This window comes from Gymnogyps californianus, chromosome 1, assembly GCF_018139145.2.
Source record: "Gymnogyps californianus isolate 813 chromosome 1, ASM1813914v2, whole genome shotgun sequence".
Taxonomy (NCBI): domain Eukaryota; kingdom Metazoa; phylum Chordata; class Aves; order Accipitriformes; family Cathartidae; genus Gymnogyps; species Gymnogyps californianus.
Genome location: NC_059471.1, coordinates 151,344,546 through 151,362,710, shown reverse-complemented (window position 1 = coordinate 151,362,710; position 18,165 = coordinate 151,344,546). Strand labels below are relative to the sequence as shown.

Sequence of the window (18,165 nt, the reverse complement as noted above, 5' to 3'; positions counted from 1 at the left end):
GGGTAGAAGGAGAAACAAACACATCAATGAAGTATGAGTTTATAAGGCTTGAGTGAGCACTGACTAGAGTGGTGCTGAAAGCAATCAACATTCGGCTGAGAAACAACTGTTAGGAGAGGTACAATGAGAAGGGGAATAAAATGCAATGAGAATTAACTTTAGACTGAGCTGGAAGATCTGCTATTTGATGGAGAGGTCAGCTGAGAAACATGGAGCTATCAATACAACTATTCTCATCTAGTCTGGATATGATGTTGGCCATTGTATTGAAGTAATCATGACCAGGAAGGAGGCAGGGATAAGGAAAGTCCTGAGGAGATGCCTTGCTAGTTAAAATAGAAAGCAACTGTATAAAAGGTAGATTTGCCTCTCAGTGTTATTTACTTGTTGGTTTTGCAAGCAAGGCAGAACAACTTTTATCTCAAAAATAAAGAGGATGCCCCTTTCTCACCCTATTTAGGTGTTTTTGTCACTTTGCTGCAAGGATGGACATTATCCAGTATTACTTGCCCTCCACTATGAATCACTTCTGATTTTTTTTTAATCAAGTAACTGCTGACTGTCTAGCAAGAATTTCACTTTACAGATGGTCCCCAGATCACTGTTCAAAATGACCTTGAAGGCCTCAGCCTGTAGACACTAAATAGTGGTCTGCAGCTGCGACTCAAATTCTGCCTTTCTCAAGGGCACACAGGCAGGAGCCCAGGACAGCATTCCTGCTTCTTCATACATTTCAAGAGTATTTCTGCTGTGTGAGCATGCTGGTCTTTGCTAACTGTGTAGGGAATCGGGTACTAATCCTTTAGAAGAGGAAGTAGCCATGGGAAGACAGGAATTCTGGCAATCCAGAATCAAGACACAAGGCATGAAGAATCGTGTCTCCCTGTAGGGTAGGACTGGGGTGGAGCAGCAGAGCCACATGTAAACAGCATAGAACTTGACGACCCTGGAGACAGAGTACCCCTCCTAGTACAGGAGGGAGGGTATTTAGTCTCCCTGGCACATTGAGTGAGCTCTACTTCATCACCATGAAAGAAATCCACTGATTAATGAATCTCCGTCACACTTTGTTTGCTCTGGAGTCACCCTTGGAACAACTATTATGTGTAGCTACTCCCTAGATGCAGGGGGCTGTGTTTCAGCTACAAGCAAGGCTGACCCTCCTAGCCTAGGAGTGTGATAATTGCTCTCACCTACTCATACCTGTGCTTAGAGACTAGGAAGGAAGATGGCTGTCCTTTCTAATCCAGAGTTCTACCTCTGTGCTTCTCACACCTTTTCTACAGCTCTGGGATCTCTTCATGCACTACACACTTTTTATACAGCTGCCAAAAGTGGAATTTCCCCCACCACACAGCTTCCAAGGCTAAACTAGAGTCTAGGCAGAATCCGTTCATCACAAGAATCAAGATTTCAGCAGCTCCTAGTGCTAAAGTAACCACAGATGCAGATACTGCCACTGCTGTCGTCTCTTCCCAAGATGGGAAGTATTGTCACATCCCAGCATCTAGGGTCTGGAACCATCACTGATGTAGCTTCACAGCTGAAGTGTGAAAGTACAAATAGCACTGCCAGCTTATGCTGAGCCACATGGTGTCAGTTTATGCTACAGCCCTGTTGGCACCAGGGTACTGAAGCAAACTTGTTAAATCTCAGTTGTTAGAGGAGATTGCCCAGCTGCAAATACCACAAGGTTCAGAAGGTCTGCATCAGCCATCTTGTTTCAGGAGCAGAAACATAATCAGTCCCACAGCTCCTCACTCTGATTTCTAGTAATTGTTTTTGCAACTTCCCTGAAATATCTCTGCAGAAATCAGGCTCCTGTAGTACAGGAAAATCTCTTACGTTTATGTTTCCAGAACCACGCCTTATATTTTTTTTTTTTCCCCCAAATAAAGGAAAGGAAGCAAAGGACTTCAGCACGTGGTGGGAAGCTCAAAGCTTTATTAAATGGAGAACAGTAATGGATTTGTAAGTCAGATGCTTTAGCAAGACTCCTGACAAGGCACAAGCTAGCTGCAATAAGGCACTACAGAGAGATCCAGTAGTATAGACAGACATAAGCAGCTCATTTAATTCAAGATGAGCTGTACATTTGGTTGCAGACGCAGGCTATATAGGTTCCTATAGTCATCACTGACTGAAGCACTGCTCTTTTGGCCAGGTATATGAGTGTAAGCTGACACTTGTATCTCAGTTCTGAGATAGGGCATGGATGAACAATTAGTGTATGCAAGGCATCAGGTTAAGAAGTGATGTCTTCTCCATTTTTGTGGTGATTTTTTCCCAGTACTGGCGCACCAGACAGGGAGTATAAAATAATCCAGGTCCTGGGACTAAGACTAACCTAAATTGTCATTGTCTTGATAAATTGACTTGACAATACATTGTATGTCCTACTGGTTTTAAATCCCAGGAATTATTGAGCAGTTAAGATGGGGAAAGGGAACAACTTTCCAAGCTTTTCCAAATCTTAGGATACCTCATTAATTCCACCTGCTCTTCTGCTACCTTAGCAAGGTCAGGAGTTTATGAAGCCTCAAGAAACTGTGAAATCTCTTAACCCAAAACCAAGTATCCATGATGGTCAAGTGCTGAGAGCATACAAGTTGCATCCTCTCCCCACTTGCATTAGTGCCAAATGATACTTTCCTTCCAGGGCAATTACATATGCAAATTCAGCTGTTCTGGGTGTCAACCAGCTGCTGTGTCCACAAACAGTCTTGAACACTGCCTACTTTCCATATGTCAAGGCCCTGGTGGAAGCACGTGGGTGTGCGTGGAAGGGAAATGGGGAAATTTAATTTCCCCTGAAACACTGGTGACTATTCCTATCCATCACCTGAGGCATTAGAGTCAGCTCTGCAACTGGTCCTGCCCTTTTCCTCTGCTCTTCCCCTTCCCACAGCAGAAGCAGCTTAGCTCTGAAGCATCAGAGAACAGCAAAATTTAATCTTGTGTATGCCACCAAGCAGCCTAGATCTGGTTCTGCATTCCTAATTCTCCTTGTTGTCCTTCCCAGTTAGGAAACCACTCCACTTTCAGTTGTAGGTGTCATTGATGCAACAGCCCCAGATACCTGCAGGTCTGGTAGTAACTGGGTTTCCATAGCCAAGGCCCCAAACCAAGGGCCTGAAGCAGCCTTCTGCAAGCCAAGCCAAGCCAAGCCAAGCCAAGCAAGCCAAGCCATGATCTTTGTCACTGCATTCAACTGCACTCCTCTTGTTATACTGTTTTGTGTCAAGCCTCAACATAGAGTCAAGTCTGAGCAGCTCAGTACTAGGCAGCAGGACTTACCCCACAGAACAATCTTGATAATCTTTGGTAAGTACACAGAATAAAACCACTACTTAAATTTAGTGCATCAGCCCAATGTGGTAGTAACAAGCTTTTAAGCTTGTCTTTAATAGCTGGTGCAATTCACTGTCATGCTACTCTGGTATCCAGCATTGAATAGAGAGCTGCCTGCAAGGGCACAGAACTGTGGTGATACAAACAGCAAATTTGGCCATGCATTTCCATGCAGGGGCAAGTCTACAGAAGACAGTGTTGCTAAGGTGCATGAAGAGCTCAGTGGTGAGCCATTTCTGTGTATGCAGCTAATTTGCATGTTCATGGGATTCTGAATTATTGAACAGCACTCCTTCATATAGCTTTGTGTCATTCTCCAGTGCTGAGGAACAGTTTGATTTTAGCCTCTGGAAAATTCCAGGACTTTCTTCCTGTGCTAAAGGGTTAAACATAAGCCACATGAGTGAGAAGCCAGTAAGAAGTCTAAGCCTGATTAAAAACAGATCTAATACTCAGTCATAACAAAAATCCTTTTACTGAGTCCAATTCTGACACTTATTCAAAAAGTAAAAATAATTTATTCTTACTGAGGAAGAGACCTAAATTCCGTTTATATCTCACAGTCCCAGTAATTATGAAAAGGGTTGCCAATTCCACTAACACAAGCCTTAGCTTTTTTATAGTGTTCATACATATTAAGCCAAAATAGGAGAGAAGAAAAAAGGTGTTTACTCTGCTAGCAGAGCATTCAGGCAGAGTGCTAGTTCTGGAGCTCTTTAGGAGGACCACGTACTCATTGGTATTAGGCTGACAAACTATAATTGTTATATGAAGAACTGGAGGGTATGCGGAGAATGCTCATCAGTGTAATTAAAAGTGAGCTTTTGCCAGCTATTTCCATTTTATGTAGTTATAGATCTATTATTTGAACAAAGAAGAAAGGGCCTTTGTATAGTACAAGACGGAAGAGGTATGAAAAGATTTTTCAAAGCTACAGAAGGTCGCTATCAGCATGCATTTGCAGACATGTAATTATTCCATTACATATATAACCTTTAAAAGAAATGATGGTATTGAAGATAGTTGGAAGTGAGGGATGCTGTCTTGGAAAATGTCACATGTTGTCTTAGAAAAGTAGTTTTGTATTAATATACCATCTTTCCATTAAGAAATTAATCGATACGGCTTCTGTTTATGGTAATTATTTAACTGAAATGATTTCAGGACTTACACAAACTCCCCCTCACACATGCTTCAGATTTACATAGCAGCTTCCTAGTTGTGGTATGTGAAGTATAGTTTTGGCTACAACTTATTAAACCTCTGCTCACTCCCAGTGAGTGTTGCCTGTGTCACTAGAGGATCCCCTCCACATGATTAACAGTGCACATACACTTAGAATGTCAGATTGCTCTTTTATACAGTAGCTGTTTTTCCTGAGTACAACTATTCACTTTGTTAGCAAGTCAGAGCAAATGATGTTGTGACTTGTCTATCACAATAAGTCATCAACTGTTTCCACCATGGACAGAGAACCTAAACAAGACTGGTGGTGCACATTGGGCTATTGCATAGTCCAACATACAGCATTTCCTCCCATCATGGCCACTTTGCCTTCTTCCTCTTAGTGCTTACAAAGCACCAAACCAATTAGCAGACAGCCATGTTCTATGTGGCTGATGTTCCTCTGGAAGAGGGAAATCCAATTTAAATGGAGTGAATAGACTCCCCATTGACATGTGATTCAAAGACATTTCAGGAGAGGCAGCCCCCCTGTCCTGGTTTAACTCCAGCTGGCAACTCAGCACCACACAACCACTCACCCCTCCCCCCTCCCAGTGGGATGGGGAGGAGGATCGGGGAAAAAAAAGTGGAACTCATAGGTTGAGATAAGAACAGTTTAATAACTAAAGTAAAATAAAACGCTAACTACTACTACTAATATAATAGTAGTAATGAAAAGGAATATAACAAAAAAAAGAGAGAAATGAAATCCAAGAAAAGACAAGTGATGCACAATGCAATCGCTCACCACCCACTGACCGATGCCCGAGCAGCGATACGCCCCTCCCGGCCAACTCCCCCCAGTTTATATACTGAGCATGACGTTCTATGGTGTGGAATATCCCTTTGGCTAGTTCAGGTCAGCTGTCCTGGCCATGCTCCCTCCCAGCTTCTTGTACACCTCCTTGCTGGCAGAGCATCGGAAACTGAAAAATCCTTAACTTAGGATAAGTGCTACTTAGCAACAACTAAAACATCAGTGTGTTATCAACATTATTTTCATACTAAATCCCAAACGCAGCACTGTACCAGCTGCTAAGAAGAAAATTAACTCTATCCCAGCCGAAACCAGGACACCCCCTAACACCTCTAGCAGCTGATGACGAACTCTCTTCCACCCAGTTCTTCCCGGGAATTGCTTAGCAAGTACAATCATTTCCCTCATCCCTGTTCCTACCGTGCCTTAGGAAAGAAATTAATAGCAAGAAGAGAAGCTTCTGCGTGAATCACTTCTGCTGGGCAAATATGAGAGCATGAGAAGCATCCCCCATAAACCCAAAGAGTATTTCCTCAACTAGTAATTCTATAAGAGACACCAACATAGCTACATCAAAGATACAAGTACCCCTCTACAGAGATCTTTCAGCAATGCTAGCTTCTCCCAGGCCATCCATGTGTCCCAAATCTGAATGTTTTGTTCCGTCCAAGTTGAGTACTATTTCCAAATCTCTTCAAGCTGCTGCCTTTTATTAAGGCACTGCATGCGTATGCGATACATTATGTTTACTGCTTTAAGGATGAAACTTTCTTTGTACAGTAGATACTTGATCTTAAGTTTCCTCCTGTGGACAATTTCTGTCACCTAGACTGACTCTGGTTATAATGAAGTTAGTCCACAGATAATTGAGAGTGAGTGTATCATCCTTAGTTCACCTTAAGTAAGTTATTTCATCCCGCTGTAGCTGAAGCACCAAGAGCTACAAAACTTCACAAAGAGTAATGTACCACCTAGCATGAGAAGTGCTGGAAGTGGGTCCAAAACCTGGCCCCAGACTTTGCTTCTGGCTGTCACAAGGAGATTATCTGGCAGACTGGACCCAGAAGCCAGTATGGACTCTCCCCCTCCAGTTGATCCCTGGGGCGTGTTCCATTTCTTTTTCTGCTCTTGCCCATTTCTAGCACATAGAGGAAATCTGGCAGTTAGCCCAACCACTCCTTGTAGGCTTAACAAATGGATTAGATTTCCTTCAAGTGTTTCTGGGTAACAAAATGGACTTAGCAGCAGCAATTTTCACTGAATATAGTGAATCCACAAGTGACATCTTTCCAGTCTTCCTCACTCTTGCTAGTGACGTCTGGAGCCTAGATTCTCAGGTAAGGAAATTTCTGTCAAGTAGCCTGTTACCAACAAGAGAAAAGAGAGTGTGTAGGTCTATGGCAGAGGAGCAGACCCCACTGAGCCAGAACACAAGAGGCCACAGCTCATTTTCACCATCTCCCAGACACATTGCTGACTCTGACCCTAAGCCCATGAATGCCAGCTCACGCTATCCCTTCATGCTCAGACCCTCTTCAGTACACATCCACACACATTTGTTCATCAGTCATGTTCTTCGCACTGAAGTTGGTGCAAAACACCCCAAATTCTTTCCGAAATCCGTGCACTCATCTGCCAGTCATGCCCACACTTTTCCCCAAGAATTTCTTCAAAGTAAGAGTGAGGATGTACAGGAGAAATGCCTGCCACTTATATGGACTAAAGTAAGCTGAGAAACCAACTGTTCAGGAAGATATGGCATTAATATCTCCAACCCTAGAAGCAGATGGTGATAAACGAATGGCATATTTGACATATCTGTTATAGTCACCCAACTAGTTAACCAAAAAAAGATCAGATCACAGCAGCATTGGCTCAGATCTTCTTCCTCCAACACAGGAAATTCCATTTCCTCAGCACGGTGCCTTGTGCTTATCCTTCCAAGCTGTGCTGTTCTGAAGAACCCACAATAGCTCAAAGACACACATTTGCGTCAGCGTGTCACATTGAATTTTCACTTTCCAAACAGTAGTGTATGCATATGGTATTTTATACTACCGAGGTGAATTTGTTTTAAGATATTTTATACGGTATCTAAAATCAACATATTCTGGTAAGAAACTGGAAATACTTTGTCAGTGGGAATCCCATCTTCATCCCATCCCCTAGCACTAGAAAAACAAAATTATAATAATGCTATACAAAGGATGTATGACTTAAAATGAATTTGTACCAAGAAACAATATGATGATTAAGCAGGTGCTAAGTAGGTTTTAGAGGATGAGCTCTGATCTTTTGATCATCAAATTTCTAGAGAAACATCATGGAAGAAGACATTTTCTCCAACACTCATGAGGTGTTCAAGGCAGGCCAAGTTCCAGACTACAAAACATACTTGATTTTTCATTTTTGGCAGGCAAGCAGAGAGAATAGATGCTCCTGGTAAGTTCTTCCCTCTTCACTCCTCCCAGCATGACTTTGGGGGGCAGAGGAGGGAAGAAGGAAGAACAGCTTTGAGAATGCTAAAGAAAGAGCTGTGGAATGTTAGGCACTTGAGTGGACTGAAAGAAGAGCTACCATGCATCCTGGCAAGCCTGGGCATGTATGTGTATGTTATACATTCACCCATTATTCTGACACTGCCAGGGGGTTTCTTCAGCAATTTGTTTTTGTAGGCAGTAGTTACGTGCTGGCATCTAGACATCATCTAGACACATCTTCATTTTTTTCATACAATTAGTTAGTTATCTAAGCCTGTGAAGGGTTACAGGCAGAGCTAGACAGTCCTTGGTCTGAAATAAGTTAAGGAAGTCCTAGGTCTGGATGATGTAACTGGCACTCTGCACATAGATACATTATGAACATCTACCCCTATGGACAACAGGCCAGAGAGTCAATGACAAGTGTGTGGAACAGATATAAAGTGGTTCTGCATAGACTATAGTGGCATATGCAAGCCCTTTACAAATATCACACTGACCTTCCAGATAGCTAAAGGACTAAAGATAGTCACTGCCACTTGAGAGGATGTTTCTGATGAGGGAGTCGAGGCCGTGATGACTTGGAAAGCAAAGTAAATCTATAGCCATAAACCCAACAGATGTGGAGTATAGGAAGAGGCAGAGGCTAAGAAGTTAGGGAAGGGGAAATAAAATCAAAGTAGCCTAAAGGTATCGGTAGGAGCTTGCTGGGTCAACACACACAAATTCCAAATCATCTTCCTATCCTCTTTTGCTCAATTCTTCCCCCTGCTTCATTTGTTGTAGTTTCATCCTCAGCAATCTACTGTGCAAATCTGACTCCAGACTGCTTCAGTCTTGTTCTCCTCTTTGGGGATTAATACTGGGACATTTTTTGACTGAATACAGAAGTCTTTGACAATTTAGAGAAGATGACCAAATCAGTCCATTCCTAAGATGCACAGGGACACTCAGGTTGGGATTGTTGTAGTTACTGGGAATGTAAAATAAAATGACAGTTTGTAAGCCCCTTGCCCTTTAACACAGGATTTCTCAGTCAGATTTGTGAATCTGGTTTGTGTAGCTGTTTTTCAGCGATAGCCAACATCAGATGTTCTAGAGGGAAGAGCAAGAAGGGTCACAGTAGATAGCCATGGGACACCCATAAAAGCCTTCTTCTAATGCTAAAAAGTTTGAGTCCTATACATTGACTTTGGGAAGAATCTGCATTAAGTGTTCTTATAGGATAGTCTGTAAGATGTCTGGTTCCTCTCTGAATCTTGTCAAATTCTTGCCATCAACGGTATCGCATAACAATGAGGAGGCCATCAGACTTAGAAGGAGTTAAAGAACTTAAATTCCAGAAATTACCTTGAATTTATTTTTAATCATGTATGGTTTCCCTACAACATAAACTCTGCCCATACTCAGCTCTCCCTAAAACACCAGTCTAATGACCTACAATTGAGATAAGTAATTAAGACAGCTAGAAAGTTTTAGTGAGGGTATTTTGGAGTGAAGAGTGAAGAACTGGGGGAGAAACAGCTAGTTGCTAGAAGGTGCTCTTTTGGAAACACTGCCTCTTTCAGATCTCACTTCAACTGTCAGTTCCAGGTTGACTGGAGTCAGAAATAGATCTAGCACAGGAGGGAGATGATAGAAGGAGTAAGGCCTGCAGCTAACCTTAGCTAGGTTGTGTCACAGCTCCATTGGTAGATAGAGGTAGCATTGAGCTATACATTTTGGGGGAGTCAGAAGACCGTGCAACCGGCCTTTCATAACCTTAGCATTGCTAAATAGTTCCTGTTTGTGGTTCTCCAGTCCTTATCTTAGGAAAGATAACAGCCGGTAAAACTTCATCTGAGATGAATTCAGTTCTCCTTTGACTCTGCCTTTAATCTTCCCCTTCTAGGCCATAATTTTCTGTGACTCCATCTGTTCCCTTGGCAGCCATCCAAAAAAATGCAAGATAGAGACAAGTAACAAAAGACTCCAGGAAAGCTGAGATATCCAGCACTACAAACAATGACTTTTGGTCAAAGCCTCTGCATTTCTTCAAAAGGTGGAGTTTTAAAGAGAAACCAGAAAGGCTACGTGAGTTGGACTAGTTATTTACTGATAGAACATTGCTTGAGGGATCACCATTTGCCTTTCAGCATTGTCAGATTTCTAAGAACTGATGTGCACTTGGGACGAGTGCAGTGGGCGAGGCTGCTGAATATGCAGGCCAGTAGGGCCCAAGTACTAGGCTACAGAGGTTAAGCAAGTACTGGCAGTTGGAGGACCCAGTGATCTTCATTGTTCTTGCAGTAGGGGCCATGCCAGCTATCCTACATAACTGACCAGGGCAGCAGTCATGGTGGGATGCACGGGTGACGCAGCATGTTAGAGAGAGGCATGCTCTGTGTACTCTTAGTGAGAGCAATTTTCATTCTGTCTTGTTTTGGCATTTCGTGTAGTCTAAAATCATTCATGCAGAAAAACACAGAGCTGCTCTTTATCTATGGGAACAGGCCACACTGGGTATTTTTTTAATTAAAGCTGGCTGCTGGAGAGCAGGGAGCACCACCGTTTTCCATATGCTGTCTGGGTTGGGGGTTTGCTTTTGCGGGGGGCCAGGAGAAGAAGAAAAAGCAGTTAGACTTGTTTACCATAATACAGCTCTCAGTGGACAGGCATCTCTATTTCAGGACAGCTATCATCAGTGCTAAACTAGTGGGCACTGATGCTTAGGATGGGCAACAACACTGAATAAACATAAAGCGCCAGGCACTTGTCCAAAGGGAAGATACAGCATTAAGGCAATTTTAGGAAAGTTTGCTCTCCTTTGGCCCTGTGATGTGCAATCTAGGTAGCTACGGAGACTTTCAATTTTTGGAGCTCAACTCTTGTACCCTCTACAACACCAGTTTTTAAGAGAAAAAAGGCTTGGCTCTTTAGGATCCATAGCTGTAAAGACCAAGGCAGCATGAGTCAGGGGGCCCCTTTGCAACTTTCTAAGAAGCCAGAAAGGTAGAGCTAACTCCTGAGCTGACTAGACAGCTTGTGCTACCAGGAGGTTTGGCACAGGCCTCTCTAAAGTTCATCACAGAGCAGGAATTGCTGTGGCTGGACAGTTCATTCACAGATACCCCCATTGAGGCTGCAGGCAGCTGGCTGGAGGATACCTCTTGTCAGGAGCAATGTTAAAGACAACTGAATAAAATTCAGTCAGTTGTTTTCTCTCAGAGGAGAGGGGGCTAACATTTCAATTGACAGCATGGGTTACTACTGGGCCAAGCATAGGTTTCTCTGCATTTAAGATAGGTCTGGACTGTCAAATCCTTGCCTCTGGAGCGTGCGTCCCAGCTAGAAAGAGCAAGGCACTGACAGACTTGGGCTGTTCCCAGTGCTTCTTTTGCATCTATGCTTGCCGTTGTCCTCTGCTGCTCCTCCACACACAACTCACATACTGTTGGCAACATTTAGCTCAATAGGCCCTTCAGCATGCCTCCTCCTGTCTGTTAGCCTCTTCCTCTTTTGTACTGTGCAACTCCTCTTCATTCACCCAGAACACCTTTTCTTCTTGCTGGCTTTTCCCTTCCAAGCTTTCATTAGGGTGCAGCCCAAGAGATAACAATTTGTTTGTTTTTAAAGCAATAAATTGGAAACAGAACCATTCAACAGTATCCTGACAGACGGGAGACATCTCTCTTCACAATCACCTGATCTGCGTGATCTGCCCACAACAGTGTTTGTTTAGCTGCAGTCTCTGCAATGGTTTGCAAGTCTGAGGAAGGCAAGGTAGAGGACGTAGAGGAAGAGACAGAAAGGCAAAAAAGCAAGCCCTGGACCTACCCTTTTAATTGGTAGACCATTGCCACCTACCTGAAGTATTTAAAAAGAAAAAAAATTACAGATCAGCACCCCAAAGTAATGAGTCTGAATCAACTATCATTGGATTGAAGACACGTTGTTTTCCTCCCTGTTTTTCAAAGGCAAAACAAGCCTTATGCTTTCTGGTGTTTAGTTCCTCAGAGGCTGCACATTCAAGTTTTATGTAGCTTTTCTGACTTATGAAGTAAGATTTGTTTAAAAATGAAATAAAAAGAAAGCACAGAAAGGAAAAAAAAAATCACCATCAAAAGTCTTACACTGGCTTCAGACAGATACTAAATATCTCAAGACTCACTTTAAAGCTGCAAAGGTTGACAACACCACAGGAGAATGAAATCCAGGTAGCCACCAGCCATTACAACCCTGCCAGGCGCTCTTGAATCACAGCAATAAAAATAACATCTTACCTGAAGACTTCACACTGTTGAGAAGACAGCTGCTTTCCTAGAGCACTTACTTTAGGCTTGGAAGTGATAGCAAGGCCCTAGGACACTTGCCTTTTGCACCCAGATGAGAGCTGCTTTGTTCAGATAGCAATTAATACAGCCTCTTCAGGGTGGGAACAGGTCCATTTCTTCCATAGCAAGTTAATCCTCTCCCAGCTCCTGTCTGGGCTATGCATGCTATGCTGCAATGGCGAGGGCATGGATTTGCAAAATATCAGATATATGCAGGATCAAGAGATGGAAAGAAAGAGGGAAATGAACAGGGATAGTCTCCAAGGTGGAACCCAGTCCCTGTGGTGTATGCCTGGGTAGCACAAAAGAGAAAGAGAAGCAAGCTGTAAAAGAAGAATGTAAATAGACCCAGAGCTCCAACTGCTCTTGGGCATTTGGGGAACTCAGATTTAATAGGAGTAATAAGATATCCTTCCTTGCCCCCAGTCAGGGGAAGAGCTTTCAGCACAGTCTTGGAATACCCATTTACACCTCATATATGTACCTCGATCAGGCAGTGCCTGCTCCTCACCACCTCCCTGGTGGCTTCTTCATGGGAGTCATGGCCCCCAGAGGGGGACTCAAGGATCCCAAATGGCCTGGAGGCAGATTTCTGCCTGTGGGCATGATCAACATCTGGTAATGGTATGTAAGGTGCACAACTACTCCAGAGATCTTGGGATCTCAGAGGTTCAAGAGGACTCTGGTTTGGGCAGAAAATACCCAAGGTTAGTGTTAAACACACGTGAGAAATTATGAGGATCAGAGTCAACAGCTGACTGTGCAGCTGCAGTGCTCAGACCATACTGATACTCTGAAGAGTATCTGTGAGGTGTTTTTTCTTAAAACACCCACAGGAGACTGAGCCTAAAGTCCTGTAACCTCACACCACTCTTCCTTTCCCTGTTTCCCCTTTACTTTTCTCTGTGTTTCTATCCTGATAATTAACTAGCAAGGCATTTCATCTATATACAGGCTTCTGTTTCTCAGTTTTGTCTGTCCTTGTTCCGTCCTCTTTTTCCCTATGTTTTCCCTCCCTGTTGTTTGCTTTCTTCATGTGTAATTAGGAATTGGAGTGGTGCATCTGCTGTTCGAATAAAAGCAGAGAACAGTGTAGTTCATTTAGGGCAGTGTTGAGATTAGAAATGGCTGAAATTTGGGATGTCCATTTTTTGGAAGATTCCATTTGGAAGCTGGTGAAGGGTCCAGAGAACAAGTCTTCTGAGGAGCAGCTGAGGGAACTGGGGTTGTTTAGCCTGGAGAAAAGGAGGCTCAGGAGTTACCTTATCGCTCTCTACAACTACCTGAAAGGAGGTTGTAGCGAGGTAAGTCTTGGTATTTTCCCAAGTAACAAGCGATAGGACAAGAGGAAATGGCCTCAAGTTGCACCAGGGGAGGTTTAGATTGGATATTAGGAAAATTTTATTCACTGAAAGGGTTATCAAGCACTGGAACAGGCTGCCCAGGGACGTGGTTGAGTCACCATCCTTGCAGGTATTTAAAAGATGTGTAGATGTGGCGCTTAGGGACGTGGTTTAGTGGTGGAAATGGCAGTGTTACGTTTATGGTTGGACTCAATGATCTTAAGGGTCTTTTCCAACCTAAATGATTCTATGATTCTATGATTTCAAAATATGTTGTTACTTTTATCTGGAAGTAGGCCCTTTTTTCCCAGGGGTTCCTGCGGAGACCCGAAATTCAGTAGGAAATGCCTATATATAATACTTCTGAAACCAAGCATGCTCCTCAGAATGAATGCCGGCTGTTGCTGAATCAGCTGAGAGCCTTTTGCATTTCCACACTGCAGCTGACGATCTCTGTGACTCCAGGGCTGCTCTGCAGAGCCGACTGCCTTGGTGCAGGTGCTCCACACCTCTTGGGCTAGCCAGCTCCCAGCATTGCTGCTTTGGGAGTTGGGCAGAACAAAGAGCTGGGTGGAAAACCTGATGGCCCCTCTCCAAGGGGCTACTTGTATGACATGGCTGCATTAGAGATGTGAGATCTGGAGGCATGGCTCTCCAGCAGCCAGCCAGGAAATCCAGGTAAAGCCTTGTAATTTGTCAAACCCAAGACGTTTTCACCAGATACAGTTTAAATCTGATGAATCAGTGTTTTTATTCAAAACCAAAATTTTATCAGAAAATTCCTGATGGATTCTAGCTGGAAGCAGAGTGACAAGATGTAGGAGCTGGAGTATTTGTCTGAGCCTGCTTGAACATAGACTCAAATGTGATCCCACCACTTACTTCAGTAAAAAGACAACACAAGTAATTATGGACACACCAGTCAGATACGTACTTGCCACCTGAGAAGTTTAAATTAGAAACAATGTAGTGAGAAGCAGCAATAACCAGGCTGGCAGGAGAGAAGAGATGTGAGCTGGGTAGTTGCAGAAATGGAAGACAAGGAGATGAATTTGATATGTCACACAAACATGTGCTCTTTTCCAGCAGGTTGCATGTCACAGGCAGGGACCGAGGGCATGGGCAGAGGTCAGTGAGGTAAAGCTAACACTTTTGTCTTCCCCCTGCTGTGTTGCTCCTGCCAATCCTGTTGTTTCTAAGGAAAGATTCCTTTTGAGAATGCATTGGAAGCCAAGGAAGTAGAAGAACTAAGCAGTTTGTTATATTAAGCTAGCTGCAAGGCTGGAAGGAGGTGGCTGGGAACAGTATCATTATTGTCTGTAATTTAGCTATCTTTGTGGCCATGTCTGTCAGATTTTGAGAAGGACAAAGGTGATAAGCTTCCCATTTCAGAGTGATGGAAAGTGTGGCAGGGCCTTTGGAAGAATCTGAGACCCCATGACAATCCAGGAGACTTAGCTTTACTACTTCTGTCTGGGTTAGAAGCTGCAAAAATATTTTTAAAAGGAGATGACTCCATTTGAGCCCTGGGTCTCTGCAGTAGCACTGAGAACAGGGCTCTAAGTGCTGTTCCACTGACTTGGAGACAGGGTGATTTTATGCCATCTGAGGATTCAGCCTGCTTTATCTCCCCTGCTTTTCTTCTCTTTTAATTTTCTTTTCCATTCCCCTAGTACTTTCCCCCGTTGACACTGTGTCTCTTTTTAGTGACTCCTTTTCATTGATGAAGGTCAATGTGTTCAAAATTGATTGTTGATTTGTGCTGCCTATGACACATCAAGGGCCTCCCTGGAGGTATCTTAAAAGGATGTCATTTTCAGAGGTGCTGAGCAGCTCTTACTGGATTCCAATGCTGTGATAAGTGCCCAACACCCCTGAAAACCAGGCTCCTTACAAATATTTCCAGGCGAGGGACCCAAGAACAAGTCACTCAAGATTAGTGAGCAGTTTTGGAAGTTTGGTCTAGGATTTCTTCCTTTGGATTAATTCTTTTGCCTTTCTTATCTAATAAACACATTTTTAGCCTTTTGTTTTCCTGTTTTGCTCAGGTTTGTTACTTCTTATGGTTTTGCTTTTCTTTGCTGTGATCTCTTCCTCTTGTCATGATCTCAGCCCCCTACTTGTGCTTGTCCTGTCAGTTTTCTGCTACTGTTTCTGGTAATGCCCAGTGCTGCTGTGCTGAGGCCATTTCTGTGGTCTAGAGAGGTTTCAGGAGAAATGTCTGCAGAGTTAATTTAGCCACTGTCAACAAAAAATCAACTTCTTTGCATTACAATGTATAGGAAACATATCTAAGGGAACACATCTAAGGAGATGTTTCTGTCCCAAAAGAAATAAAAGTTAGAGACAGGCAAAACTGTTTTTCATGAGATGTATGGGATTATGAGACAGATACTGATAGAAGGAAAACTTTTTATTTGGGCACTTTTGCCCCATTCTCTACAGCTTGACATCAGCAGCAGGACAGGTAAGGTAGGGGAATAGAATTTTCAGCTGCCTTCTCTCCTGCTCCCCACCACCTCGGAGTGCAAAACGTTCATGTAATAATCAGATTTCTCTTTCAGCATCACTGGGAGTCACTGTCCCCTTGGAACAGCCCTGGGAAAGGCATTCTCCCTTGAGTTTTCTGCTGAGTGAGCTGAACACTGACGTGCTACGGTTTGTTTTTTCTTACAGGAATGAAACTGTTTTACACCAGTTCTGTTGCCCAGCAGCTGATGCAGAGCAGAAGCCTTCATCTCCGGACTCCTCACCAAGGTGGGAAATTGCTGCCAGCAAGACCTTTTCTTTGCCATCCCCTACTTCCTTATCATCCATCACTAATCTTCCTGCCTCAGACAAAACTCACATATTATACACGCCCATCCTCCATCCTCCTTTATGTCCCATGTCCCCAGCACTGCTGTCCCTCTCTTTTCCCTCCCAGAGATTACTGTTTGTACTGTTGTGTAATTGCTCACAAACCCGCTCTGGCCTCCACTCACACATACCCATGCACCTCCAAAAACATAATTTCAGCCTCTCTTCAAACATCTACTTCCATCAACCCACAACCCGCTTCTACCTTTTTTTACCCTTCTGCATCACTTTGACACTGACATACACATGCTTCATTCTTCTCCTTCAAATTAGTTATCCCACATTATAAGGTGCCTGGACACACACCAGTGTAGACCCATAACCTTTAAGCTACAGCAAAAGTCACCAAACAAACTCAGGGTTCGATCTCACACCCGGAGACAGGGAAGGGGGCACAGTTTTACATGTGGTGAAATGGTCTGAGCTTGCCAATGAAGGACAGTTATAGACAGGTACTATTAACTATTACCAACTAGTATCCAGTACAGCCAGGTGTGGGTACACCAGCAATTGTGATAGCTCTCCCTCATCAGTGAATGACATCAGTGACAAGACCAAGGGGTCCAAGGAGCTTCAAAAATACTTGAGATGCACACACTGCATATAGCTTCCATGCTCAGCCTTATCCCTCTGTTCTTGCCATCTCCTTCTCCTCTCGCAACTTCTTACACCACCATCTCACAGACCTACTCCTTTTTCTCATGCCTCATCACCCTTCTGTCAACACCAAACAAGTTTCTCTTTAAAGATTTCCCTCATCACACTGCTAGACTTTTACATCCCACCTTTGGCATCTGTGTAACAAGCCTGAGTTACTAGGGAGGGCTCTGAACAGAATTGGGCAGCTGAATTGCAGTAGTGAGGCTACAGCATTTTTAAAATTATATTTCTCTTTTTTGTTCTGCTCACTGGAGCAGACTGGTTTCTGATTTCCTTCCAAGGAAAAGTGTGAGTGCTGGACAACTGTGAAGAGAACGGGGTGGTGGGAGTGTGTGTGTGTGTGTGTGTGTGTGTGTTCAAAAGTAGGGTTCAGCCACACTTGGAGACAGGGTAAAGAAGCAGAACGCCTCCTGCCCATTTGTGTATGAAGATGGAAGGGTTGACCCCCATGATGTCTGTGCTGAGGGCTTTCAAACATTGGTAAAGTTTGCGTGACAGCCTTGTGGGACATCTGCAGCTGCACCTCTGTGGCAGATAGGAAAATGCTGGCAGGAAGAGGAGGAGACAGCAGAGGTTTCTGTGGTAGGGACAGCCACCTCTCCCTTGCATTTCTGGAGAGAGAGAGTTTTGGTTATGATGTGCTCTATTTTGGTTATGATGTGCTCTATTTTGTCTGAACTGAAGCTCAATTTTGCCATAGTGTTCTGTCTTCATACCCTGATCCTTGACCCTGCCCCATTCTTGTCCCAGCCTCCATCATATTTCTGATCAGTTCCCTTAGTTTCTAGCATTTTCTTATCCTACAAGGCTGTCACTCCTACAGTGTCTTAAGCTCTAGGGTCGTTTTTGTCATGCACTTTGTCAGGCCTTGTTTGTCAGGCCTTCCTTTTGTCCCAGTGACTCCCAAAGGCCCTACCCATCCCTTGAGCCTGAGTTTGCCTGTCTTCCTTGTGCTGGGAACCACCAAATTTCTCACCTGGGGTTTGGCAGGTAAATTGAAGAAGCAATCATTTGTTTCCGTAATTTAACAACTTTGGCAAGTTGCATCCAAAGATGAGTCTGAGCCAGGAAAGTCAGAAGTGGGAATGAATGAAAATGACCCCTACAGCGTGTTGCATCTGGGCTTCCAGTTAAGGGGCTTCTCATACTGATCTATGCCTGTCCATTTTATGTCTTCT

At 43.6% G+C, this 18,165-nt stretch overlaps 1 protein-coding gene across 1 annotated transcript in view; it reads left to right on the top strand.

Annotated features, from left to right (window-relative positions):
• Positions 1-18,165, top strand: part of IQSEC3 (IQ motif and Sec7 domain ArfGEF 3) — a 110,341-nt gene that overhangs the window by 30,921 nt on the left and 61,255 nt on the right. The window contains 1 exon segment of the mRNA XM_050914979.1: positions 16,145-16,225. Coding sequence (XP_050770936.1) covers positions 16,145-16,225 — 81 coding nt within the window.